Source organism: Lichenostomus cassidix, chromosome 6, assembly GCF_008360975.1.
Source record: "Lichenostomus cassidix isolate B80296 chromosome 6, HeHo_3.0, whole genome shotgun sequence".
Classification (NCBI taxonomy): domain Eukaryota; kingdom Metazoa; phylum Chordata; class Aves; order Passeriformes; family Meliphagidae; genus Lichenostomus; species Lichenostomus cassidix.
Window position 1 is genome coordinate 17,795,313 of NC_139487.1, and position 23,870 is coordinate 17,819,182.

The window sequence follows — 23,870 nt, forward strand, 5'->3', positions numbered from 1 at the left end:
ACCTCTTACTACATTCATTGAGTCAGTGGGTTTTGTCTTCATGGTTCTTATTACAGCTTCTAACACATCTCCATGCAATTTGTGTCCCTAACCACCTTTGGAGTAAGCCAGGCTTAAAATTCAAACAAGGAACAAGGAATTTCACTGCAAAGAAAGATTAATGTAATCAGTTATGTTTTGTTTGCAGATCTGGAAGTGTCAAAAATCATTGGACTGAGATTTACTCCTTTGTGGAAAGCCTAGCTGAGAAGTTCATCAGGTAAAGTTTTTTAAGATGATATTTTAATTTCCTGCATATGGTTCAATTTGTTTGTTTTTTTTTTTAATTCAGTGCTTCTTAGTGAATGAAAGTCTGCTGAAGTAATGTGTGATGTGGATCTGCCTTGTCCTTCTCTTTCAGCCCAATGTTGCGAATGTCTTTCATCGTTTTTTCTTCACGAGGCACTACAATCATGAAACTAACAGAGAACAGGCAAGTACCTCCCACAGCTCTCCTCCAGAATTACCCTCTATCCCTTCTCTCAAACAATGAGTGGCTCCACACTCAGAATTTGGAGGTCTGTCTTGGTCCTTGGTGTGGCACCAACTGAAATCCTCTCCTCCATTTCCAGCTGGAGGAGGGCTTAGAAGGCCTTTGGGTGTCCCATTATAATTTTATTTTCAGCTTTATAACAGAAAGGTGGCACTGGCCTTGTCCGTTCTTTACTGTGGTATTTCGGGGAGAATCTGCATTGCCATTTGGGGATCCATGTACAAATTGCTATCTTTAGCTACTCAAATAAGGGCAGTTTTTGTGGAAGATATCTCAGACCCTTAACTGATGAGCAGAAGAGTGTATGAGAGTCCCCCAATGCCCTTGGAAAGGACTCAGAGCCCTGAGCTTTACACCAGCAGCTGGTTGACCTCACTAGGCTGTGGCACCCTTCTCCTGGGCTGCCTGTAAACAGCACCCATGCCAGAGGTGGTTGGCAAAGCCTAGTGACAGGCTCTGTAAAAAAAAAAAAACCTGCAGCAAAATTCTTGTTGCCAACTTCACAATCAAATTCTCTGTCTTTAATAAACAAGCAAAAAAACCCCCCAAAAAACCCAAACCATCACTGAAAAAAGCCCCAACACAAAAAACCCACCCTCCCAATTCTTATTATTTTAATTTAATTTGCCTTACACATATAAATCCCTGTCATTGGGGTGTTTCTAAGTGTTTTCTTCCATTTCAGCTTAAAGCCTTCACTTTGGCTGCTGTTGCTGTCTGTGTGAGAGGGCCTCAATAGTACAGGGCACCCTGTAAATAATGGGAACTCTAGAGCTCCCTGGAGGTTTGTTTCAGGTCTCCATCATGTATCTTGGTGACAGAGCTCAAACTTGCTTACATTTCCCTGGGTGAATTTGCTCTTTGCAAAGTGGAAAGTTGACAGGAACCCTCTGTCAGTATGTTCAACACATTATTAGAGTGCTCCCTGTCCTAAACTCCTGTTCTCTGTATGGATCACTCTGTGCCCTTTCAGTTCATTTTTTGCCTTAAGGACATCCCCAATCCCAGCTCCTGATTTTTACCTTCATCCCATATAACCTCCTGTATTCTCTGTAACTGTGGTTGAGTCACCTAAAATGCCCAGTTGCAAAATGGAGTTTAGAAACGTTCTCACTATTCTCTTAAAGAAAGGCTGCCCCATGGTATCCAGAGCTGATGTTTAAACTGCCTATGTCTTAGCTGTTGAATATTTGTGCCTTATTTGTGTTCCATTAATTTAATGAAAACTTTGTCGAAGATCAGGGTCTTTTGGCGATCAGTGATCGATTAAATCATTAATGTCCCTGAATGATCCTCTTGGTTAATTGGCATTTGAGGAGTACAAAGCTATGCAACACAGGGGTCATGACCCCATGCAAGTGCCTCTGTTTCCAGGGAGTAATCTATGCCCCAGGAAGGCTGATCAGTCTCTGGCCTAGGATAGGAAATTCTCATCATTCCCGTCCTATTTTCTTATCTTTTGGCCTCTGTCGTTAAAATGGAAAAATCCTAATCCAAACTGTCCTGATGATTGATTGAATATGGAGTTTTAATTTGTCCCATTTTTGTGACAGGGTCATAAGCTTCTAAACTGTTTTGTTCTGCTGTTTGTCAAAGTTTAAGATCTGGCATTGGCTGTAATTCAATCTTATCCTTACTGACAGCATACAAGAATGAGGGAGCAGGGACAGAATTGCATCTTTAAAATATGTTACCCTAATGCTGTACCCTGTGTCTGGTTTTGTGCTCCCATGGGTGTTTGGCTGAGAAATTGTGGATTTTGAAAAACATCTTGGTTCAGCCAGTGTTTCTGCTCATGTTATACACTCTGTGCAATTGATTGACAGGGTGCATAATCTAGCTGTGGTACAGGAATATCTCAACAAAAGAAAAAAAATTAATAAAATGTTCTCCTGGGATTTTTTTGTTTTGTTTATTTGTGCTTGTTTTTTTTCAATCCAAAGGGAAGCCATAAGACGAGGGCTCGACATTCTTAAGGCAGAAGTGCCTGGAGGAGACACGTTCATGCATGAAGGATTTAAAAGGGTACACATCACAGTGCCTACTTTCTTTGTTTTGCACATAGAAACTTTGCTTACTTCCTGCTGGTATACTTAAAAGCTAACCATGTTCTACACTTTGTTGCAGGCAAATGAGCAAATCTACCATGAAACCTATGGAGGTATGTGTTGTACATCATTCCTGTTGTGTATCTGCATGGAAAAGACAAGGAATATAGTTCTTTTTATGACCTGCAGTAAACCCGCTGTAAGAAGTATTGGAGAAGGAGTGATGTTATGCAACACTGCATTCCATTTTGACTACAGCCCTATTTTAAATGCATGATTCATGGTTTATTGAGATCAGAGAAGACCAGTATCATCCTGGATCTGACCATTGCAGAATGCAGACCAAACCATTACAGCCAGAGCTGCCCTCTTGCACCCAGGAGACAGCAATACCCACATTTTCCTGTGTCCTTTTGTCCTGATGCACTCGGCCCTGTCTGCTTTGTGGCCCCACATCCTTGTTCTCATTAGTGTAGGTGTGAATGAGGGTTTTGCATCAGTGTGAATGATTTGTGTTCATATTCTGAGTTGCTAAAATGTGCATTTTCACTAAATTTTGAGGGGAAAGTGTATTTGTGCTTTTTGTCTGTGCCAAAAGACCTAGTTAGTTAACAAGACTTGGCTTGTTCATACCCTGGTGTGAGGTTGTTCTCGTTTGTGGGCTGATGGGCTCTTTGGAAGATGGAGAAACAGGTCAATGACTTTTTGTTAAAATAGGCTGTGAGTGTAGAGTCTGCAGCAGCAGCAGCTCTGCACAGTGTTGCAGCATTTCTGCCAGTAAAATCAGGAGTCCTGAAGTGTCCAACTGAAAACAATTTTACCTCATATCTAAGAACTAATCAAGTATTCTTTAAATTGAATTAGGAAGGAAAAAGAGTAGATGAGATCTGGATTTAAAAGCTAAATTACCAGGGAGGAAAAGTGTTGAAAAGAAAACAAAACAGGATCTCCAGTTTTTTCAGTGTTTTTCAAGGGTGCTGGGCAGAAAAGAAAAGGAAATCCAAGTTATTTTTCCTCCAAGTTGCAGGTCATTTTTTTAAGATTTATGTCTGTGTCTGACGTGACATGGGAAGGACTGCATGGCATAAGAAACCTGTCAAAACTAATCAGTCTTTAATTTCAGACAGTATGGGGGAAGACACTTGAAATTGTAACATATTATTTTGAAAAAATAACAAATACTTGCCTGAAAGTAGCGTGTGTATTAGTTACTTTGGTTAAGAGCTATGGGCTCAGAATGGTTAGTTGAATCATAGTTTGCATGTTAATTTGTTTTAATTTTGTTAACAGGTTGCATATTTCTAGGTAGCATAATATTCTATTTTGCATTATATACAGAAATATCTGCAACCTTTTCACATAAGTTTAGATGGGATATGAAATGCTGTATCACAAGACATGATGATTTTTTTTTTTAATGAACCTTGTCTTAAGCTGTTCACCTGTTCAGAATTCCTATGAATTTCCCTGGAAGTTCTTGTTGCTTGAGAATCACAGGACTGACCTCCCTATTCATTTCATGCCCAACATAGCCTGTTTCATGCTATGTTCAGTGGGATTGCTCTTTCAAAGCCTGCTGGAGGGGAAGGTAGGATGGCAGGAAAGCTCCTTTTGCAGAGGTATCTCTCACCACAGTCTCTGGACAGTGTTTATCTGGAGACAAGTTTGTCAAGAGAAGAGAGAAAACATCTCCTTTTCTGCAAACCCGTTTTGTCAGTTCTCCACGTGAAAGGTCTGGCTGTAATCTTGGCAGGTGCTCTGATTTATGCAGAACAGAAAATTCAGTGTGTGAGCCTTGTTAGAGCAGCACTGCCCCTCCAGAGGTGCTTGTGACGTGAAAGTGCCCAGGTTTTGGCTCACTGCATGCCTTCCATGTGGCCTTCAGCTGGTTCGTCACCAAGTCCATGCAAACCAGGCTGAGAGTCTGGCCTTACAGGATTGTATTTATTTGTCAGAGAAAAGGATTGCCTCACTCCAAATGCTTTTTCCATTGCTGAATCTTGCCATGTGTGTGCAATGTGTTGAGCACTGTCCCCCACGCAGGAGTTCGCACTGCCAGTGTGATCATCGCCCTGACGGACGGAGAGCTGCAGGACGCTCAGTTCTATTATGCAGAGCAAGAAGTAAGTCACTCTTGTGTTTACCCAAACTAATTCACGTCAAACCTGTACACATTTAATGATTATATGGCTTTGCACTTAATGGAATTCTTGGGGTTTTTTAGGCCAACAGAGCCAGAAACTTTGGAGCTATTGTTTATTGTGTTGGAGTGAAAGATTTCAATGAAACTCAGGTAACTTTTTTGCTTTCTCTTGTTGTGTTTTTCTGTCATACTACGGCACAAGTAACAGCATCAGATGAAGGCATTTATTTAATTACTTGAGGCATAAATCATTTCGTGTTGCCATGATGTCTTTTTGCAAGTATGAAAGGGCCCAGTTTTGTTCTCTATAATTTTGTTTTCCTCATGATTTATGATTGTCTTTCTTTGCAGCTGTCAACGATTGCTGACAGCATCGATCATGTTTTTCCAGTGAAGGGAGGCTTTTATGCCCTAAGAGGAACCATCGATTCAGTAAGTGGGATATTCTGAAATGCAGTAAAGAGCGCCCTTTCCTGCAATTAATAAAGCATAGAAGAAAATGGTTACCAAAAATGCTCTTATCTAAATCTTCTAGATTCTCAAGAAGTCTTGCATTGAGATCCTAGCAGCTGAACCATCCAGTGTGTGTGCAGGAGGTAAGTTTCCACAGGAACAGTGTGTTAAGGCAAATGAATGACACTGATGAAATGTCAGTAACTACCTAATGTGGGATTGGAGCTGAAGCCTGTGGATGCGTTAGAGCATCCTTTCAGGCCGTGGTAAGTCCCTGCACGTTCCTTCTAAGCCTGAGAAAAGCATTCTGACAAAAAACCATGTAGCTGCTGTGGCTCAGTTCCAGCTTGGAGAGTTGGCAGGGGAAACACTCAGGGAACTGGGGATACCACTTTTAAAAAATCTGACAGAAAGATGAGAAAAGTGATGTAAAGCCAGGCTGACAGGGGTGTTTTAGGGTCCAAAGGCAATATCTCACAAATTTCTGGAAAGGCTGCATTCCTGGGATCTGCTAGGACTTGTCAGCAGTCAGAACAAGATTTTGCAAAACATTTACAGAAATTTAAGGTTTATTAAACCAAATATAATTTGCTGCATAGGCCAAGATACTGCTTGTGTTTTCCAAGATGGTGATGTTTTACTTACTTGAAAGAACCATTATTCTTTATGGTAAACATGAAGGATCCCCAGAGGAGCTGTTGATAATTTCATGCCTTTCATGTCTAGTATATTTAACTTGGATTTGTTCTGGTTTATGTTAGCAATTCTCTTGCTGTGTTTTTGTGTACTTTAGAGGCTATTGCAGCAGAGTAAGAGTGACACCATAAGTTTGCTGGAAGGTACAGTTTTCAGCATGGTTATTTAGCTCTAGTGTTAGTGTCTTGTGTTCATTTTCTTCTGCACTGCAAAAAGGAGCACATAAAAAATGGCAATGATGCATGAAAGCTGACTTGAAAACAGATAAAATATGAAACTCAGGAAAAATCTAGTAAGTATCACAGAAGAGAAATTGTTCACTCTTCATTTCCACATGTTGATCACAATACGATCTTACCCTGAATATTTCAATTTAACATGAAACATGCTTGTATCTCTTGAATTATTCTAAAGTATATGATTGTGGACTAGATGTAAAATCTTGTCTATAGAAAATTTAAAGGAATGATTTTACTTTTAAAAATATTGTGGAGTTGATTTTAAAAAACCCACAGTTTTAAAGCAATTTTCTGTGTAAAGCTTATTGTAAGCTGTCCTATTCAACAAAAATTAATTTAGCTACATGAAAATGTGTGTTCCAATAGAAGGGATTTCAGTACTAGTCTTGCAATTGTTTGGAGCAATGTTAAGAATATTGGAAAGTTGAATTTGCTTTTGAAAAAAGGGTTTCAATGTGGAAAATATTTTATGGAGTATTTGAGAAAATGAATTCTCAAAAAAAATTTCTTTCAACAAAATCAGTATCTTTCAGCAAAAAGAGTAAAATTTCTTTATTTTTCCAAAGGATGATGAGTTCAAACCACTTCATTTTTTGCTAAGCTTGCTAGGTAACAAGTTCATGATAAATGTGATTAAAATTACACAAGTACGCTCTAAAAATAATTTGCCCTTAAAAACCCAAACAATATTGTTGCCTTACTTGGATCTGTGAAAGTTTTTCATTGTCTTTGTGGCTTTCAAACAAGACCAATACAACTTGGGCAGAATTGGTTTGTGTGTTGCTGCTGATTCAGCAAGGTACTGGTGCTTCTTTCACTTAAATTCTGACATTTGCTCTGTACCTGTTGACAAAGCAAGGACTGGAAAACGGTGAAGCATTGCTGCCCAATCTCCACGTGCTTGAAGGTTTGTTTGTAGCAGCAGAGAGCTTGAAAATGGGAGGAAGCCAAAGCTGCAGCTCCACATGGTGTACACTGTTTGTATACTGCTGTATTTAAAGTATTAAAGTCTTTAGCAGTAAGAATCAGGCCTGTAATAGTGTTTAATATTATCTCATGAGCCACAGCTGAAATTACTTCCTGCAAGAGGTTTTTACAGTATGAGGCTACAGATATTTACATTTGTGCTTAGATTTATTATCCTTTATTATCCCACTTACTTCAACATAGCTGGAGGTTCATCTGCATAGCTGTCGGCACCACTGTCTCCTAAAAGGAATCTTCCAGGATGAAACAACTTTTTTCATGGTAGTGTGAATCCAGATCTTGAGTTGAGTTCACTGGAAAGTTATAGTGCTACACACTATGTAATGTGGGGGTTTTTTTCTTAATGTGCTTCATTTGGACTTTGATGCATAAGGTAGTGAAGCCTATGAAGTAATGTCAGAATTTTCATGCATTTTAAATTTAGGTAATTACTATTATAGTTTACTGATAACGTATTGTTAAAATAAATAGCCATTGTATCCTACATCAAAATACATATGCACTTGCATGGTGTATGTACCCACTGGCTGAAAACTAGAACATAACATTTTCTAGAAATGCAACATTCCTCCCCCTTTTCTTTTAGGTTAGGAATTTTTTTGTTTGTCTTTTTGGGTTTTGGAGGTTTTTTAAAATGCATAATAGAAATTTGCATTTCAAAATGATGATCAGAAAGTAATAGACCTTTGGAAAGATTGCAATATATTGTCACATTCTCCAGCAAAGATATTTATCTATTTACAGCCTTGAAATGTGTGTCCCTCCATACTTGTTGTATGAAACTTACCTGAGTGAGGAGGTGATAACTGGTTTAGCCTCTATTTAGCATTGCTAATAATTTTTACTATTTGGTATGAGATCATGAGAGATTTGTGTGGGTCAGTAGAAACAAGTTATATTCAGGGCTTAAAGCATGGTCTGAGCCACTCCTTGTAAATGTTCCTGTGGTTACTACCACGTTGGTAATTACTGGTGATCTTGGCTTCATTTTTGACTTGCCAGAGGTTTAGTGAAATGCTAATGGAACAATTTCCATGTGTTGACAATTCCAGTTGGGACTCTGGCTTTCCCTGATGAAGCTATCTGGCAAGTCCGTTTACAAAATGATCTCGTCATATTGTGGCAGCTGTCTGATGTTTAATGCTTTTTGACCCTGCAAATTCATTGTCCCCAATGTGGAGCAGTGTTGTTGGGCCCTTCCTGTTGCCTCTGATTTAAAGTGACCAAGACATGCAGCCTGTAAACAGGCTATCAGTGCAGAGTCAGAGGTGCCTCATATCCCGTTTGACAGCATCATTGCTTTGATTATGCTTATGGTACGCAGATGTGATTGAAAGGTTTTGTTGGATGTGGCATCCTAGTGGCCACGTCAACTCCCAGGTGTGGATGCAAGCAGTCAGCTTCTCATCAGAGTCAGAGAAGCGGAGCCGACAGCACAGCCAGTGCACACCAGCTTCAACCTACCATCTCGCTGCCAGCGCCGCCCGGTTAGTTCAGTGCTGACCTTTTTCCCTTCGCTGTCTTGTCAAAAGCTGCAATCTATGATCTGACAGTAACTAAGGAAGAAAAGGACGCAGCCAGAGCCAGGGCGCAAAATTAAACGGAATTAGCCATTTCAACAGACCATCATCCAGAGCACGTTAATGCTCCACAGCAACCGAGGGGCAGGCTTCTAACTGCAACAACAAACCCAGTACCAGCTGTTTACATTTCCCTGCAAATCTGGTGTACTGTCAGCTTGGGTTGGTGGACAGGTTACTACCCAATCACTTGTTCACAGCTGGCTGTGCAGAGTGGCAGTCACAGTGGAAAGAGCGGCAGAAGAGGTAAACTATCTTGACAAGACTAAACTTAGATGTAGCTTTTACCTGTGGTATCTTGTATTGAAAGTTTCTTACTTGCTGCATCTTTTTAAAGTCACTAGTTAAGCTTTTGTGGTTGCTACCTTTTAAGGCCATTATTTCAGAAGCAGGGGAAGAAAAATTTAAGTGCAATTTTGTTATACCAAGCTTCTTTTTTTTCCCCATTTCAATTTTATATTTTAAATTATAATCTTGGCTGGGTGTTCAAGTCCCTGTACCATGGACTGGCTACAAGCAAGTCTGGCAATGTGTGGTCCCAGGCAGGTAGTTCTGGTGGGTGGCCAGAGGCCCAGTTGCCCTCAGGGCTGGTCATGACTCTCAGCTTTGCTGGCAAAAATAGGGGATGCTCATCAAGAATAATTCTCAGTATATCAGCTGGGTTAGATGTGCAATGGTTCAAGGCATGAATCTGACTAAGAGTAACTCAAGATTCTTACCAGAGTAAGAAGCAAATGAATCTGGCCTACAGTCTATTTTCATTTGTTTAAAGAAATGCCCACCACCCTCTATGAGAACCAGGATGTGTAACCCTTCCCATTAAAAAGGGGCCAAATTCTGATGCTGGGTTTGCGTATTTGGCTTTTGGTGTTGCTCGGTGAGATCTCAAATTTTATCATCTTTCTTTAGCAAGGTGTCCAAGCAATGGCAACATGATCAGTGGTGCCAGAAGTGGAGGGCATGTGCAGTTGGGATCTCACTTCTGGCAGCACTCTTCCTAGACTGGCTTTACTCAAATGCAAAACTTCTTTGTCATTAAAAAAGGCTATTGGAATGTTTGCTAAAAACCAAACCTGGTGATGCTGCTTCTGCTAGAATGAACAAATCAGAGTTGTTTATCACAATAACATAAGAAATCACAGGTACCTTCCCTATCGGGACTAAAGCAACAGAAGTTTTGGCAGGTCTCTCCTGGTGCCACTGGTATTTTCAGCTGCTGGGGCAGGGATGTGGGGGAAGAGCACAAAGAAAACAGTGATGCCTGGGTCCTCAGATATTCCCATGCAGAACAGATTTTAGTGGGGCTGTGCATGGATGCAGTGCATGGGAAGGAGCACTGTTTATTCAAACAGGGTTTGTAGCAGAGGCAAAGCTTTCTCTCTGAGTTACAGGAGGTTTGGGAGTTTTGTCTGTCAGCATCTGCCTGAACAGAGTTGCTGCTGAAAGCCTAGTGCCATCTGCCATGAAGATTAGGGAGAAGGACTGGTACTTGTGGCTAGAAAAAGTGTCTGTCCCAAAAGCCTTGGAGGAACCATGAGATACCATCAGTGAAATCAGACTTAGTTTTACTGTGGCACCTTTAAGGCATTGCAGTTCTGTGTTAGACTTGGGGGAAGCTGACTTTAGACAAAGAGAAGGCTCCAAAGCACTAATGTCACAGCAGCATTCTTGGACATTGCTGCTGAATAGAGAGAGTCTCAGTGTGAATGTTTTATTTCAGGCAGAGAACAGCAATTGTCATGTTTTAATTGAGGTCATTCTGAACAGAAATGCTGTATTTGAATAATTTCTCCTGAATCTTCTGTATTTTTATTTACAGAATCCTTTCAAGTTGTGGTAAGAGGCAACGGCTTTTATCATGCAAGAAATATCGACCAGGTGCTCTGCAGCTTCAAGCTCAATGACAGCCTTACTGTCAGTAAGTTTGCATGCTGGTGGATTCCAGTGACCCCTGTGGCTGTGTCATCTCATGGGACACAGGCCAACTGCCATCCATGTTAAGGGGAGTCCTTGCAGCAGATGTGAGAAGGAGCTGGGGTAGAGGTGTACACTTAAAAGAAGCTTGAAATTAATCTTTATTCAGTGCAGTGACTTGTGGGCATTGTGTTGTGGGTGCTTGCACAGGGCATGCTGCTGCACAGTGACCTTAGCACCACTGGAGTGGTGCACGTGGGTGATGCATACAGCAAGAGAGGACTGGGGATCAGGTTTTAAGATGGAAAATTAGAATTGCCTCCCATTCCCTTGTTCATCACCAGTAGAAAGAAATAATGCTATCTTGATCCCTTGGTGGTGTTTCCAGGTTTTTATTCACTGGGTCAGGAGACAATTGCCATAAAGCCAGGCCTCCCAGGCACACTGTCCCTGTCTGACACCAACTGCTGGTCCTATTGCAGTGGCTGGGTAACATGGAAACTGCCTGTCATTGCTGTGCTGAGCAGGGTCTTTTGTTTGCTGTCTCAGCAGCCAGGCAAAGGACTGAATGGCCAAAAAAAGATGAAATGTCCAGTTTCTCAGCAGTCCTCTCTCATTCCTGAGGAGCTGTGTGTGTCTGGCAGGGGGAAGCAGGGTGTGGGGAGGGGAGCTCTGCTCCTTTTTCATGTATGCTCCCCTTGCGGCCTGAGCACAGTAGAGGCTTTCATACCCTGTCGTGGCCAGACTGGTGCCTTCCCTAGCAGTGAATTCACTTACAAGGGGGAACACATGAATTGCTCCTTCATTTCCCACCCTAGTTGTCTGTGTCAATGCTGCAGTCAATCAGCTCTGGTGGTCTTGCATTTACAGAAATGCCATCTGTAATATATACCTTGCATGTTACAGATATGCTTTAACCAGGATTTGTTTTTTGTGGTTTATCAGTTAGACACTTTCTGCTTTTTTTTTTTCCTTGTCCCCAGTCCACTAGCACCTTGACTGGACTTCACACAGTGAGTGTTGACCTGGGCCTGGAAACATACAGGAAGCTACTCTGATTCCATTCCAACTCCATGTTGTGTTTTCCTTGGGTTAGGTTTGCAACAGATGTTGTAATGAGATGCTGATCTATGCTGGCTGGCTTTTTTTCCCTCTGGCTGGCCCTAAAACATCTCTGATTTCCCTGCCCTCATCTCTGCCAAGGCAGGGAAATGAGTTCTGTCTCAGGTGTGCTTGAAGTGGGTGAAGCATGAAGGAAGAACTCTTAGATCTGTTGCTTAATTTTTTTTTCCTAGATAAAGAGTAAAGAAGCCTCTAAAGTATAACTAAGATGGCAGCTTTTATCAGCCCATTATTCCCTTGGATTTGACTCTTGTAGCCCAGTCTTTCTCCAGGCTGGCACCAGAGCTGCTTTGCTGGCCACTCAGAGCTAAGCTGTAGTCACTGGAGTGATGTGTCTGCTCTTGTGCCCCAGCTGACACACTTTTGGTGGAGTGCCATTGCAGGATTTCTGCTGGGCCTCCTGTCTGTGGACATGTCCTGTTCCTGGACATGTCTGCTGGGCCTCCTGTTCATGGGACATGGCTTTCTGGATGTCTTTTGAAAGCAAAAGGATTAACACTGCTGACTCCTGGAGCAGTGGAGTTCAAGGAAGTGGGAAGGCAGGTGTGCTCTTGTGTTTTTCTCTGCCTGCACCAAACCCTTATAAACGTGGCTTGTTTACAGATGATGATGCCACAGGGGGGAGGTTGGGTCCAGGAGAAGCAGCTACTACAGAGTAGGTGCTCATGGCAGCATCAGTCATGGCCCTTCTCTGCCTGTTTCCTGTAAATGACTAACCATGCTTTGTGTTTGGGTTTTTTTCCCCAGTATTTTTCTATTTCAGCTCTACCCAATCTCTCTCCTTCCTTTTTCTTGGGCTCAGACAATGCAGCCTTGGATTCTCTTCTGTGTGTGTTTGGATGTGAGTGGACAAAAATTGAACCCTAAACTTTTGAACCCTTGAGTAATTGGAGGGATCAGAGTATTCAGGGTGAGCAGAGGTTGCTTGCACTTTTCAGATAGACATGATGAATGCTGCTCAAAGTTGAATTCCAAATGGCTGATCACTGCTCTCAGGAACAGAGATAAACTTCCAAATCTTAGTTGTGATATCTGTAGCCTGATAGCATCATGTTGGCATCAACCTGAGTGGTTATTCTAGTTCTTGGCTTTTTAATTAGCACTGTTGTGGGAGTATTGGTACTTGACAATATACTGAGTTCATCTGTGGCCATCATTGGTGTCAGCACCTCTGAAGGGCTTGGACTGCTTGAAACAGTTTATTTTTTTTCTTCCCCTGATAGTTATATTAATTTCTTTTCAGATGAAAAGCCGAGTTTTGTTCATGATACTTACCTGCTTTGCCCTGCCCCGGTGATAGAAGATGCTGGACAGTAAGTATTGCTTTCTAGCATGTGTCAAGAGAGAGTGGATTTCTGGATGAGGATGTCATTGCTGAGCCAAAGGCTTAGGATTTTGCCCAAAGTGTCAAGCTAATAAATTTGTGTGTGTGTCATATTGCAGCCATCTCCTTTCTGCCAAATCCTTTCCTCGTATGAGCCAGCACAGCTCACTCAGTGTTGGGTCTTCATCACAGTTCAAGCAAAGGTCTCCTTGGACCATGGCCCTATATCATAGAATCACAGAATGGTGATTCCTTCTCTTTTCCTATATCCTGTTTTTTCAGATCAAAATGTAATTAAATTGAAGACAAACTTTTAATTTTGGTGGGAAAAGATGCTTTATCTGAATTCCTTTGCTGCGATTGTATGTGTTGCTTCCTGTATTTTGCTCTGCTGTGTCTAGGGTTGATACTTTTCAGCCTTTTTAATCCTGTGGACTTCTGGGAGACATGCCAGATCACCTACCTTTTCCCTAGGTGATCTTGAGGGAGCTTCAATACTGTACTGGGGTTAAGGGTGAGCACCTCCCTCCACTTTTGTATTCGTGGGTGAAGGCAGTTAATTTGATGGGGCTTTATAATATTTTAATTATTCCTTTAGTTTTTTTTTTCCTCCCTTAGATCCTTTCTCTGATATTGGAAAATGGATAGGGACAGATTCTTTTTGAATTTCACTGGCATTTCAGTGTTTTTAGCCTTTTTGACCTCTGTGCAGGTATTCTGGATTTGCGTGGATACAAAAGAACACATTCTGACTCATTGATACAAAGTTTTCTTTAAACAAATAAAAATCCTTAAGTTTCTTGTGGTATCTACAGTAGTACTGCAATTGTCTGCTCACTGTCCTAGTCCCAGGTGGGATGGGTTTTTTTACTCAAGAGTGTATGTCCCAGCTCTGCTAAGGTAATATAAAAAGGGCAAGCAGGAAGGCAAATGTAGATAAGTGCCTGAGGCCATGAAAATGCCCTGGCTCAACATGCTGTCCATGCATGCTCCTAAACCAATGGCTGAAATAGAGACAGAGTAAAGGTAACAGTGGGTGTAAAGATGACACTGAAAATAAATGTGTCTGTTTTGTGCTCTAGGGTGGTTTTCCTACAAGTCAGCATGAACAACGGGCTAACCTTCATCTCCAGCTCTGTCAGCATCACCAGCACACATTGTGTAAGTGATTCCAATGGGGCTTGACAGAGGAACCATGAGACCCTGGAAAGAGATGGTTGTTCTTCAGGCAAAGCCTCCTTCAGTGAGCTTGAGTTCTCTGCAGCTTCTGCATCACTGCTGCTGAATGGATCCCAGCAGCTCTTGGGAAAATAACCAGGGCTACTTAAGATGGAATTGTTATTGATGATGGATAGATCACCATAGATTTTCTGAGTAAAAGATTATTATAAAAGGCACCCTGCTCATTCCTACCCCAGGAGGGAGATCCCCAAAACTAGGATCTTAACAGAAGGAGATACGAGAAAACAATGGAAGGAGCATCAGGGAGCAATACCCTGTTGAGCCTTGGGGTCCCTGATGGGATCTGAGGTAAAGGGTACAACTGTTAGGACTTGTATCTGGAAAGGCTGCAGGGAGAAAGGACAGTGATGACTGTCCTGCATCACATGGTCAAAAAGACCCAGTGGTGTGTCAGGGATGAGCAGCTAGAAGTGACCCTTTATCAAAATCTGAGTTTTAGAATCAAATAAGCAAAGTTAAGAAACTCACTCTCCTAGATAAGCAGTTGTCTTCCTTGCCTTGGGTTAAAAGTAGGCAGTGTCCATAGCTGGTGCAAGCAAGTACAGTAATTAAATATGTGACCTTGTGCTTGTGGTCTAAACCAAGCTGGTGAAGAACCTGATAGCAATTTGTATCAAACTTGAGTTTTATTGTTATTGGTGTCAAAAGGACTTTTATAGCCTATGCCAAATGCTGTCATATTGGTTTGTAATCATTGTTGGCCATTTTGACAGCTGGAGAACAGAAGGGCAGGAATGCAGATAGAGGCAACTGGAACTTGTAAATCTAATTTTCTGATGTTTTCAGCAATGAAGGTGGGAAATATCACACCAGATTGCTGGAACAGTCTGGGGTGCAGTGACTCAATTTAGCAGAGATGTGTTTGCTTCTTTACCGAATTATTTGTATTTTGCCAAAACTTTCTTCCAAATTTTCTATACTGAGGACTGATACTTTCACATTTTATTCCACTCTTTTACCTCAGGTACAATAAAACCTTTCAAGTCTGCAGTGAAACACAAGTGTTAACTGGTGCATTTAGTTACCCATATGTAATCTATTTCTGATGAAGACTGAAGTCTCAACCCTAACTGGGGTTCCTAAAGGCCAGAGCATGGATGGAGGAAGCTTTTCCTTTTGATAGCCTTAGGATAAAGAGAGGAATCCAATCTGCAGTCGTGTCAATCTGACAGTTTTTGACCAGCCTCTTGCAGATTGAATGTGAAGGAGGCAGGAAGGCTGATTTGCAGCTAAAACAAAAATACTGTCTCACTCCTGTTATGTCCCATAAGCAGGGAGGTTGGCAGCTCAGTTTCCAACTTTGTCTTAATTTCATGCATTTCACTCTTCTCGTTTTAGACTCCCTCCATTTCCTTTCCTCTCCTGTTTCCTTTTCTGTGGGTGGCACTCAGCTGGCCTGCTCAGCTCTCCTCCCCAGCTGCTCCTTCTGTCCTTTCTCTACAGTAAGTATCTTCACTATAATCCGAAAGCCTCTCTGTGATCCCTGTGCTTATTTCTGTTCAGCTGCATGAAGTCTGCTATTTTCTTGCCAAAGTCCAGCTTCACTATGGTGCTTTGTATCATTAAGATCTTTAAAAGAAGACTCTTTAGCTTCTTGGTGCCAGCATCTCCTGAGCTACTGCAGGCAAATGCCTCAGCAATTTATATGTGTAGTTTGCACGGGAAAAGTGATGCCTGAGAATAAAGAGTACCAAACAAGGAGGTAATGTGTGTTTGGAGTAATAGTAGCAGTGGTACTGCATTGCTACTGTGCTTGGATTTGTTTCTAAGGAGTGCAGCAACACTTCTTAAAGTTATGCTTGATTTTTACTCACTCTTTTCTTAGCAAACTGACTTCACTGGGAATTCATGTACTTTCCACCCTCAGCCTTTTCATTATCTGAGGGGCAAACAAATGCACTTAGAACAGTGAAGGGAATGTTTGTTCTAAGAAGGAGTTTGCATCAGTTTCTGGTGTCATGGAAATTCAGCAACTAGTTTCAGATTTAATAAGGTGAATCTCATATAGAAATCTTCTAGAAATATCATATAGAAATGACTGTTGGAATTTGCTTTCTTTCCCTTTATCCTCCCACTTATCCTTCAAAAATCTTACAGCTTCCTCTCTAGCCAGCTCTGCTTTCTTCTATTTTCCTGCTAAGTTTTGTGTGTTCCTTGATACCTGTGTTGCTGGGGAATTGAACCTCTTCTCAAATTTTGAAAACCTACCATTGAAGAGGCTTCTTTCCCCAGTATAAAAAATACAGCTGAAACACCAGATTCTTAATATGTCTTAAAGATATATTAAGAATATATCATTCATCTATCATATGAATGATATATTCTTAATATCATTCCAGAACCCAGTACAGTCCAAGGATAGGGCATGTTCCCACATGTCACTGTCCATGTGCAACAAGTGTTTACTTTCCAAAAGCCACGTGCACTGTATGTTCTGCAGGAAGCAAGCAGCATATGAAAACCTGATTCCTGTAGTCATCAGAGTAATAGAGAATTAACATCTCTTCTGCGTACACTGACATGAAATGTTCCAAGTGCAAAGGATCCATAAAGATTTACACAGAAAAATCAGAGCTGTGATTCTTTGATTGCCTAGCTGCTTTGGAAAATTAATCTCAAGTGTTAACACTTGATTTTTTTTGTTTCTAGTGATTTTAAAGAAAATTTAACTTCGATTTGGAAGGGGTAGACCCTTAGCTCTCCATTCCCACAGTGTCACTGTTCTCTGCAGAGAGATCATAATATGATAAGAATCAGAAATGCTTAAGATAACGATTACAAAATCTCATTAAAAATAGTCAAACCAGCCCTAAGAAGCATACCAAGAACAAACAGCATTATTGGCTGGTTTGCATAATCACTCAGGCTAAGGTGGTGTGAGCAGTTTGAGACAAGAGGCAACACAGGCAGCTGATGGGAGCTGATGTGGTGAGCGAGTTGTGCTCTGTTCTGTGATACTGACATGTGGACAGCTACCCATAAGGTCTGAGCTCCAACATCCCCATTCTTTGAATATCAGTATTTGCATATTCTCCATCTCGAGGAGTGAATGGTTGCTCTGCACACCTGAGAGTCTGTGGTCATGGAGTTTGCAATGCCATTCTGACAGTATTAAGGGACTTGTCAGCACAGAATGGGTCAAGTTTAACCTTTAAGTTTAACTTCCTTGAATCTTGTGGGCAATAAACATACCATAAATTAATACATAAATTATACCTATACATACTGCAAAGAGGAGATGCTTCCCTGCTTTTGTGACTCCAAATACTAATGTGACCCTAATGATAATAGCAATTGACTGCACAATCTGCCTGAGACCTTGTAGCGAGGGAAAGCTGACTCTAAATGTGTAACTTCAGGACTCCTGCCCTTGTTGAGACATACAAAGGTAACTCAGAAATAATCATCTTGTTTGCAGCTGACTGGGACCATCCTTTTCATTGCTCTTCTGATTCTCTTTCTGCTGCTGGCTCTGGCTCTTCTGTGGTGGTTTTGGCCCCTTTGCTGCACGGTGGTAAGTACAGTTTTCTATTCTATTGACCTGGTTTCATCTATTCTCTGCCGAAGCAGAGTTAGTGTTGAAGTGGGTGGTTGACTGTGCTTAAGAAAAATGCTGCCCCATTTGTAAAGCCCTGATTCAATAAATTAAGATGCTTGTTGAAGTCCTTCTGGTCTGGGTTTTTGATTATTTTAAGGCCTTTGTGATTCTTACATTGAATTAGAAGTTTAAGTAAGCTCATGGATGTGACTCAGATTTCTGTAGGGACTGAGACCAGCTTTGAAACTTGCTGCAGAAAATATGAATTGATTTACTAATGTGTGCATAAGCTGTCACAGTACTTTCTAAAGACAAGTTAGAGGATTATTTGGGTTTTGTTGATTGGAGTTTCTTTAATCTATTCAGAGGAGCTGCAGATTCTGAGTAAATATCTTTGCACTACCTTGGTAATTATATGGTATTTTTCAGGCAGAACTACCAGGGTTACTTACTCTAGAGCACTTCTTGATTGATCAGATAGTTCAATACAATTGATTTAGCATCTCCTCTGGGTTTATTTTATGCCTGCTGAAAAACAATGGGGCTAATGAGAGGATTGAATGTGGGGGAATGGAGCAGGGTGACTCGTTTGTGAGATGAGCAAGAAAGCAGGAAGAACATAGTATTGAGATGGATGAACCCTACCATTGTCTCCGATTTCTCCCATTATTTATGTATTCCAGGTGATCAAGGAGCCGCCGCCACCACCGCCTCCAGAGCCTGTAAGTGTGCTGTTTTTGAGCTGTGCCACTGTCTGCAGCTATTTAGTGTACTGTGCTGCCCAGGAATGTCAGCCCTGTGGGTGTCTTAATGACACCTTGAAGGCTGTGAGAGGAAGTGCTCTGGGTCAGGATGGTTATTTCTGCCTTCTGGCCTCTTTACATACAGATAGCAAAGCTGCTTCCATCCAGGGAGAAAACAGTTGCATAACTTGAAAGTCCACAGACCAGCAACAGTTCCTATGGTATTTTGTTCCTTCTGCTGTGCATCAAACAGGTGTGTAAGCAAATCTTTGCTTCTCAAGCTGTGCTGACAGCTGTCCCTCCTCCAGTAAAGCTGCCATTCTTCTCAGCAGGAGTTCAGCCCAGATTGGCAGTAGAGAACAGTCTGGCAGCTGGAAGAAAGAACAGCAAAGGCCACATTCTTGTGGCTTTGCTACAGGAGAGGAGACAAAAGCCTGCCCTGGCTGTGGCTCTTCTGCAGAGTGACCTTTGGAAGGACATTTAGCCTTTTTTCCATTTAGGTTTTGAGCTGCTTGAGGCAGGGTTGTATTTAGTTCTTTTGGGGGCAGTAACTCACTGACCCTGACCTCAGTTTAGTTTCACCATACAAATTTCATGAAAGTAACAGTAGTAAATAAAAGCACCTCCGAGAAAACTTATGTCTTTTATTTCTTTCCCAGGCATAGACAGTTAAATGATGGAAAAATACTTTTCTAACCCACAAAAGAAGCTTATAGTTTACTGCTAACTTGCTGTAACTTGGCATGAATATAAGGAGGCAACCACAGCTGCTGTTTCGAGGTTGCTAGAGACCACCATTAGTGTGTGTGTGATCCTGTTACTTGTCCTGAGCAGCAGCACGGTGACAATCTAACTTTAGGATGCACACCAGAATTCCTGCTGGGGTTAGTGTGATTAGTGCTATCACAAAGCCTGCAGCTGCAGCCATACTGCATTTGAAGGAGGTTGCAGAGAGCATCATACCCCTACAGAAGTTCCAGATGCTTTGCAATTATTCTCAGCAGCAGAGATTTTAAATGCAGTCAAAGAGAATGAACTGATGTAACCTTCTAGGAATAACACAATACAGATGCTATCCATCCCTTTTCTTGGCCTTGTCCAAGAAATAGATTGTAATAATTCTGTTTTGTAGTAATTGTGTGATGGATTTCATTACATTTAGCACTAGGCTCCCTAGGTGAGGTGACCTGCCCTTTAGCTGATACAGTGTGGTATTGCTACTGTTAAACTGAATATAGTTGTGTAAAACTTGTTCTAAAGCACCAGCATTAAATTTCCATGTGGCAGCTGTTAATGTTGCTTTACTGTGTGTTCAGTGTAGGGGATATTTGGTATAAATCCTTTATCAACTGGAAAAGTATCAGCTGTTACCATTGACTTTGTTCTGCTAGAGTCAGGCTTGCCAGATGTAAGAGCTGTTAGACATGAACACTTTGCATAGAGGAGGCACAGTATCTTATATAATACTCAGGTTCACAATGAAATCAAACATAAATGAATTGAAAATGCTGATGTAGTTCACTGGGTACTGGTGTAGTTATGGTATGAAATGGGATAAAATCTGTGTATTTATTGTACTCTCCAGAAAAAGCTAATTGAAATAGCACCAAACCCAACACCAAACCACAATACCTTCACTGTATATTTATTTCCCTGATTTAGGATAAAAACAAAATAAGAGGAACAAAAAAGTGGTAAAATACCAAAAAGCCAAACCACAACAATAAAAATCCCAATCTCAAACTCCACTTGCTAGTTAATGAAAATGTCAACTCTAGTCTTGCCTGGCCATAATAAAGAATTTGTTAGGGGAGCTGACCCGTTGAACTGTAGCTGAGAGATCACGTCACTGATCTCTCAAGATGGAAATACCTTTCTCCAGGACATAGCCTAAAAGGTAAATATGAACAAACAAAAATTAAAGCATGGTTTTAAAAAGTTATTATTGTCTTTTGGGCTCTTAATTCCTTTTATATTCCAATAGAAATATGTCGGGCAATTTTGAGAAAAAGCCATCTAGTAATGTAACAGTAATTTATGTCCACCTGTAGTATTTGGATTTCACTTGATTTTTTGTTGTTGTTTTTTAAATTAAAAAGTAAATTCCGGTAGTGTTTCTAGAACATACTTGTATAGATGAAAAGTAGTAGAGAGCATTGTGCATGGCCAGTCCAAGAGCAGCAATCACATCTGCATATCAGCATGAGGTACAGTTATTTGAGGAATGAAGAAAACATTGTTGGAGGCTTGTTGGGCCCTTTCCTCAGCTATGTATGTACTTGGAGAGTGTCAGGCTGTGACTTTCAGGTGCCTCGACTTAGTATAATGATATGGAGTCTGAGAAATCCCAGTTGCTTCTCTTGGCTCCAGATGATAGAGCTGGAGATGTGTTCCGAAGCTTGTGGAACCAGAAATGTTTGCCAGCTTTTAGTTAAACAAGAACAGAAAAATGAACCTGAAGTTAATTCCTTATTCAGACTTTCACATGTTCCAGAAGACTAATCTTCTGTCTTTATAATTGCTCTGATTCTGATCTCCCTGAAGATTGTGAGATGCTCCTGTCTGAACCCTATTCCAAACTGTACAGCTTGAGCCAGATTCCACAAAGTATCAAATAGTGTAGAGTAACTGCTTACAGCTGCCAGGAGAAAAGGGTCTGATGCACATGCTGGAAAACTCAACAGTGGTTGCTTTTTCTTCCTCTGTTAGGTGGCATTAAGTTCTAAAAGTGCAATTAATGAATTATTTCTTTGGGCTAACTCATCGCTGCATTTTCTGCATAGCATAGTGGCAAGCCAGTATAGTGTACAATTCATCTGCACTTGGCTTTCCCTTACAAATCAGTTGGATTTTGGAGCTCAATGCACATTTGACTAAATAAAAGCAGCCTGGAGAGAGGAATAGGCAATCCTTTCTGGCTTTCCTAGTTAAAATTGCAGCTGCAGGGACAAGAGACTTTTTTTTGTTTTTTGTCAGCAAAAAAGCATAACACACTAAGCCAGATATCCAAGGATTGGACCATAGGATGTTCAGCTGTTTTCCACAGTTTATGCTTTTTATGTGAGAACAGCAGTAATATCTCCCTGTCTTTCCCACAGGACTCAGATGATGAAGATGGATTGCCAAAGAAGAAGTGGCCAACCGTGGATGCATCTTATTATGGAGGTCGAGGTGTTGGTGGGATTAAGAGGATGGAGGTATTTGGTTTATTCTTTAGTGTTATAAACCCCAGCACATTTAATTAAAAATTGTACCACTTTGTTTTTGTGTGATTTTTGAAGAGGACTGGAGACTGGGATTTAATCAGGACCTGTCCACCTAATTTGCACCTGCTGTCCAAGTAACAGGCATCAAGCTGCTATCATTTGCATGAATAATTAAATGAATCTAGCATTATGAACCAGAGAAAATTTGCAGGTTAAGAAATGAGATAAGCACCAAAAGAAATTTTAGTTTAGTGAATCAAACCCTTTTGTGCAGATGCATCCACTTCTCTTGTCAGAGGAAATTCAGGCAGAGCTGATTTTATATTTGAGGGTGCTGTCTATGCAGTGTCTGGTTTCTATGGAAGGGAAGACTTCTCAGCAAGTTTCTGCAAGACTGCAGATGAAGTTTTGTATCTTAATATCCTTAACCATTTTCCTTGGAAGAATTTTATCTTTGATTCTGAGAATGTATGCTGACTGTGACAGCTTGGATCATATATTGCTCTTGAATGCAGAGCCATTTTTCTGTGTGAGCTAAGTCAGACAACATAATCAAATATTAGGATATTAGATAGTGGGAAAAATTTCTTCACTGAAAGGGTGATTAGGAGTTGGCACAGGCTGTCCAGGGAAGTGGTGGAATCACCATCCCTGGAAGTGTTGAGAAGGCATGTGGATGTGGCACTTGAGATTTGGTTTAGTGGTGCTGGGTTGACTCAATCATCTTAGAGGTCTTACCAACCTTAATGATTTTTATCTCTCCCAGAGGCTGTGAATTCCCACAACATCTTAGATTACTGGAATGCACAAAGGCTAGTAGTTCCAGCAGGTTTTGAGTGAGACTATTTTATTCTTAAATGTGTATTTCTAATTCTAAAGTGGGAGTTTGGTGCTTTCATAAATTTGACTTCATTCCTGGTAGCACTTGGTCATCTGATGGGACCTAGATTAATACCTGTGGAAACCACCTGCTGGTGGGGACTACTGAAGTGTCCTCTGACAGTGTGCTCTCCTGACTTCAGGTGCGATGGGGAGACAAGGGGTCAACAGAGGAAGGAGCAAAATTGGAAAAACCCAAAAATGCTATTATTAAGCTGCCAGAACAGGAGTATGAACCATGGGAGCCAAAGCCGAAGAAGCCCCATGTGAGAAAACCACCTTCCCAGAGAAAATGGTACACTCCAATCAAGGTAATGTGTCTGACCCTCCATTTTTCCAAGTCTCTTGCATCATGTAAGATACTATATCCCACTTCCTTAGCCCAGCCTTTCCTTCAGTGGAGCTGAGAGAGCCTATGTAGAAAAGTGGCCATTAATCCTCACCTTTGCCTGGTTTTGGAACGTGAATTTCACTTGGCACTGTGTTGCCATATTTTTTTGAGAAGAGTAGAGGGCATGAGAGAGATCTTCCTTTCCTCAGCTGACACGGTCTTTTCCAGGTAGTCTTGTCTGGGTTGCAACAGCAGATCACTTGAATTTTAGGGACAGCAGATACTGTTTTGTGCCATCTCAAGGCAGTATAGAAAAGGATCACATAAAGTGCACTGTCCTTGCTTTGACTGCTTTGTGGCTAAGGCGTTGGGTTGGGATCCAGCTCTGTTTGCCCCTAGTTCAGCCACAAGACAGCAGTGTTTGATTTTTATGCAAGTCACTCAATGTCTCCATATTTTCATCCCCAATTCTCCCATGTCATTATAATGTCTGGTGTTTCAATGTCTTTTAAGGTATGTATCCTTAAAACACAATGCCAAAGGCAGGGAAAAGCTGTTATCTCTGCTTACAGAGAAGGAAGCTGAAGGGCTAGCACAGTCAAGGCTGCACTATACCATGTTCATTCCAGAAATCTATGACCATGTCCCAAAACAGTGCTTTGTGGGATGAATTCCCCCCTCCCCTCCTTACACACAGATCAATTAAACAGTGCTTGAATTTGTCTGGAAAGAATCTGTGAATTTTAAAGCCTGCCTAGGAAGGTATTCTTTTGGGTGTTTGTCCATGCTCCATTTCTCTTCCTGTCAGTACTGTACTTCCGTTCTGCCTTTTCTAACACCTAAAGTAAGACTAGTACCTTAAAGTAACATCTTTCTAATTGTGCCTCTTAAGA

General features: G+C 41.2%; 1 protein-coding gene across 2 annotated transcripts in view; it reads left to right on the forward strand.

Moving 5' to 3' along the window:
* ANTXRL (ANTXR like) overlaps positions 1-23,870 on the forward strand; it is a 58,641-nt gene that overhangs the window by 12,664 nt on the left and 22,107 nt on the right. For both annotated transcript variants that reach the window (XM_085065347.1, XM_085065346.1), the window contains exons 2-16: positions 188-259; positions 401-472; positions 2,476-2,557; positions 2,660-2,693; positions 4,624-4,703; positions 4,805-4,873; positions 5,075-5,155; positions 5,259-5,319; positions 10,498-10,596; positions 12,958-13,027; positions 14,121-14,199; positions 17,699-17,794; positions 18,502-18,540; positions 21,660-21,758; positions 22,790-22,957. In XM_085065347.1, coding sequence (XP_084921473.1) covers positions 188-259; positions 401-472; positions 2,476-2,557; positions 2,660-2,693; positions 4,624-4,703; positions 4,805-4,873; positions 5,075-5,155; positions 5,259-5,319; positions 10,498-10,596; positions 12,958-13,027; positions 14,121-14,199; positions 17,699-17,794; positions 18,502-18,540; positions 21,660-21,758; positions 22,790-22,957 — 1,201 coding nt within the window. The remainder of the gene's footprint in view (positions 1-187; positions 260-400; positions 473-2,475; positions 2,558-2,659; positions 2,694-4,623; positions 4,704-4,804; positions 4,874-5,074; positions 5,156-5,258; positions 5,320-10,497; positions 10,597-12,957; positions 13,028-14,120; positions 14,200-17,698; positions 17,795-18,501; positions 18,541-21,659; positions 21,759-22,789; positions 22,958-23,870) is intronic.